General features: G+C 36.0%; 1 protein-coding gene across 1 annotated transcript; it reads left to right on the forward strand.

The window, feature by feature from the left end:
* The first annotated feature begins 483 nt into the window (after positions 1 to 483).
* LOC114418180 (putative receptor-like protein kinase At1g72540) lies at positions 484 to 2,881 on the forward strand. The gene is made up of 5 exons (XM_028383401.1): positions 484 to 963; positions 1,071 to 1,206; positions 1,340 to 1,476; positions 1,582 to 1,705; positions 1,899 to 2,881. The coding sequence occupies exons 1-5, from the start codon at positions 571 to 573 to the stop codon at positions 2,498 to 2,500; spliced, it is 1,392 nt and encodes a 463-aa protein (XP_028239202.1). The 5' UTR covers positions 484 to 570; the 3' UTR covers positions 2,501 to 2,881.
* The last annotated feature ends 278 nt before the right edge of the window (positions 2,882 to 3,159 follow it).

A 3,159-nucleotide genomic window follows, 5' to 3' on the forward strand; every position in this document is an offset into this window, starting at 1 on the left:
TGAATCAAGGTTGACGGCTTGGCTTGGCATCTTTGGAACCGCTTGTTCCATGGTATCTAGAATTAGGTTTGATTTGATTTGGTGAAGAAACAAACTAGCCATCAGGATTATTATTGAAGAAGCTTCTCCGGTGTTGTTATTTTCATAAATCAATTAACTATTTCTAATTTCCATCACATGGATGGAGAGTCCCTTAATAAATGTTTTATAGCACAAGGGAGAAAAAACATTGAAATCAAAAGCAAGTCCCTTAATACCGTTTACATTACTTTAGAAAGATGGATAAGTATTACTAAGACTTTATAATATAAGCCGAAGTCCTGCACCAAATGACATAAGATAAATTTTATCGATTACCCTGGCCTACACGGGAGAAAAAAAAAAATACAATGATAATGAAATGAAATGTGTTAGGTTACTTTATAAAAGTCTTTCAAAAGAATTAGCCCCCAAACCTTTAAGCCTTGGTTTTGTAACACCTATAAAAGCAGAACCATCTAACTTGATTTTAGCATCAACTGATAAAGCTATCAAACTCACTTAGCCGGCACAAAAACAACTTAATAGAAAATGCCTTCCAAGAGGCTTCAATGGAGATCCTTAGTACTTGGTTGTTTCAAGGCCACCAAGAACCAATCCTTGGAATCTCCAAACATAGTTTCCAAGAAGTCATCTTCAAGTAGAATCTTCCTTTCTGATTTAAGCCTAAGCGATTATTCATCAGTTTCTATCATGAGTGATTTATCCAATTCTCTTGTGGGATCAAATCTTCGTATTTTCACCTACCAGGAGCTCTCAGAGGTTACACACAACTTCAGCAAATCCAACTATCTTGGGGAAGGTGGGTTTGGGAAGGTTTTTAAAGGGTTTATTGATGACAATCTTAAGCCTGGATTGAAAGCTCAGACTGTGGCAGTTAAGGCCTTAAACTTGGATGGAAAACAAGGCCATAGAGAGTGGTTGGTAAGAATATGCTGAACCCTTCAAATTTCAATATCACCATCCATATTAATTCCTGTCTTTCAAGTGATGAATTTGACTGATTCTTTTTTTTTTTTTGTACTACATAGGCTGAAGTAGTCTTTCTGGGACAATTGAAACATAGGCATCTGGTTAACTTAATTGGCTACTGCTGTGAAGATGAGCATAGGCTTCTTGTGTATGAATACATGGAGAGGGGCAATCTAGAGGAAAAGCTTTTCAAAGGTACATCATACATGCATGCCTTTGCTCTCATTATGAAAGAAAAAAGTGACACAAAACAACAGTTAAAACATTTTCTCTATACAATTTCCTCTTCAATGATTTCTTACAAAATGGTAACCCTTTTAAAATGCAGGTTACTTAGCAGCCTTGCCTTGGCTAACAAGAATCAAAATAGCAATTGGGGCCGCAAAGGGACTTATGTTTCTTCATGAAGAAGAGAAACCAGTCATATATAGAGATATCAAGGCCTCAAACATTCTATTGGACGCTGTAAGTCCTCATTAGCCTTTTTTGTTCACTCAATCTAAAAAGATTATTATTTGTTAACCAATTAAAATTTACACAAATTGACATATATACACCCATTTTCTTCAGGATTACAATGCCAAGCTCTCTGATTTCGGTTTAGCAATAGATGGACCAGAAAAAGACCAAACACACATAACAACTCGTGTGATGGGTACGCATGGTTATGCTGCCCCTGAGTACATCATGACAGGTATTGTATTCCATTTCAAACCAACCCCTTTAATTTCATTAATCAAAGCCAACGTTTTAAATTGCGGGCACATTGGGTCCAAAAACTTTGATGTTGCGGCTGAAATCATGATCACAGACCATTTTTTAAAACCTTGATCAAAATCTTCAATTAATCGATTATTCTTATGCCTTCTTTTTTTTCCCTTCATTAGGCCATTTGACAACAATGAGTGATGTATATAGCTTTGGAGTTGTTCTCCTAGAGCTCCTCACAGGAAAGAAGTCTGTGGACAAGAAAAGACCCACCAGAGAGCAGGATTTGGTGGAATGGGCAAGGCCTTTGTTGAAAGATTCCCATAAACTAGAAAGAATAATGGACACAAGACTTGAGGATCAGTACTCAACAGAAGGGGCTAGAAAATTTGCAGCCTTGGCTTATCAATGTCTTAGCCATCATGCAAAGGCTAGGCCCACCATGAGAACCGTGGTTAGGACCCTAGAGCCTCTATTGGAACTGAAAGATATCCCAGTTGGCCCATTTGTGTATGTGGTACCCAGTGAAGAAGAATCAACCAAAGTGAATGAAAAAGTAACAGAAAATGAGCATGTTGAGATCAACCAAGGTGAGTTAAAAAACAAAGAAAAAGAAGAAGAAGAAAAGGGAGACAAAAAAGAAAAGGGTCACCACCGGCAACGAAAAAGTCGTCGCAATAGACGTCGTGTTAAGCCACTGAGGTCTCTTACTGCTTACTCTGACACTGCTCTGTATAAAACTCTTGGTACAAATCTGTACTCTCCAAAACAATCACAATAAAGAGATGGACATGAACCAGTGTTTGCATGATTCATCTTCAATTCTTGGTGATAATACAATCATAGCTATAGATAGGGAGATTAAAAACTTTGGTCAAATTCCTTGTATATTTTTACCTTAAAGTTCCCGAATTAAACAACATGTAGATAATGTTTTCAACTTTAAACAGCCCCGTTAAAAATGTGGCGGATTTTTTTTAAAAATAAATAAATCACGTGACAATATTTAATTTGAGAACTTGATGGTAAAAATATAAGGAATTTGATGTTTTGTTATGTAAACACAAACATCATAGGAGAAGATAGGGAAATGTATTATTGTATGTCATACAGCTCAAAGTTTTTTTGTTTTTTGTGTAGTTTGATTTTGATGTTTTTTTTACAGAAATTCCAACATGTTTTTTTAAGGACTGATGTTACATGCACGAAAATTTGCCCACGTACTTCTTTAAATTATTCTAATTATACGCACATACATAAATATCTTAGGGAGCTTAAATTTAACACATATCACATTCACACAATTGTGTATAGTTTAGCTTTGTGGTGGAGTGAAGTTTAAAGATTTGTCAAGGTTTTCTAACTTATCGTAACAAATTTGGCCTTTCTAGCTCGTTGAGACTTAGGTCTGAAGCGAGTTAAACTTGAACTGTTTTTGGA

This window comes from Glycine soja, chromosome 7, assembly GCF_004193775.1.
Source record: "Glycine soja cultivar W05 chromosome 7, ASM419377v2, whole genome shotgun sequence".
Classification (NCBI taxonomy): Eukaryota; Viridiplantae; Streptophyta; class Magnoliopsida; order Fabales; family Fabaceae; genus Glycine; species Glycine soja.

Coding starts and splice junctions, on each gene's coding strand:
- LOC114418180 (XM_028383401.1), top strand. CDS start 571: ATGCCTTCCAAGAGGCTTCAATGGAGATCCTTAGTACTTGGTTGTTTC. Junction 964..1,070: donor AAGGCCATAGAGAGTGGTTG/GTAAGAATATGC, acceptor TGTACTACATAG/GCTGAAGTAGTCTTTCTGGG. Junction 1,207..1,339: donor AGAGGAAAAGCTTTTCAAAG/GTACATCATACA, acceptor TTTAAAATGCAG/GTTACTTAGCAGCCTTGCCT.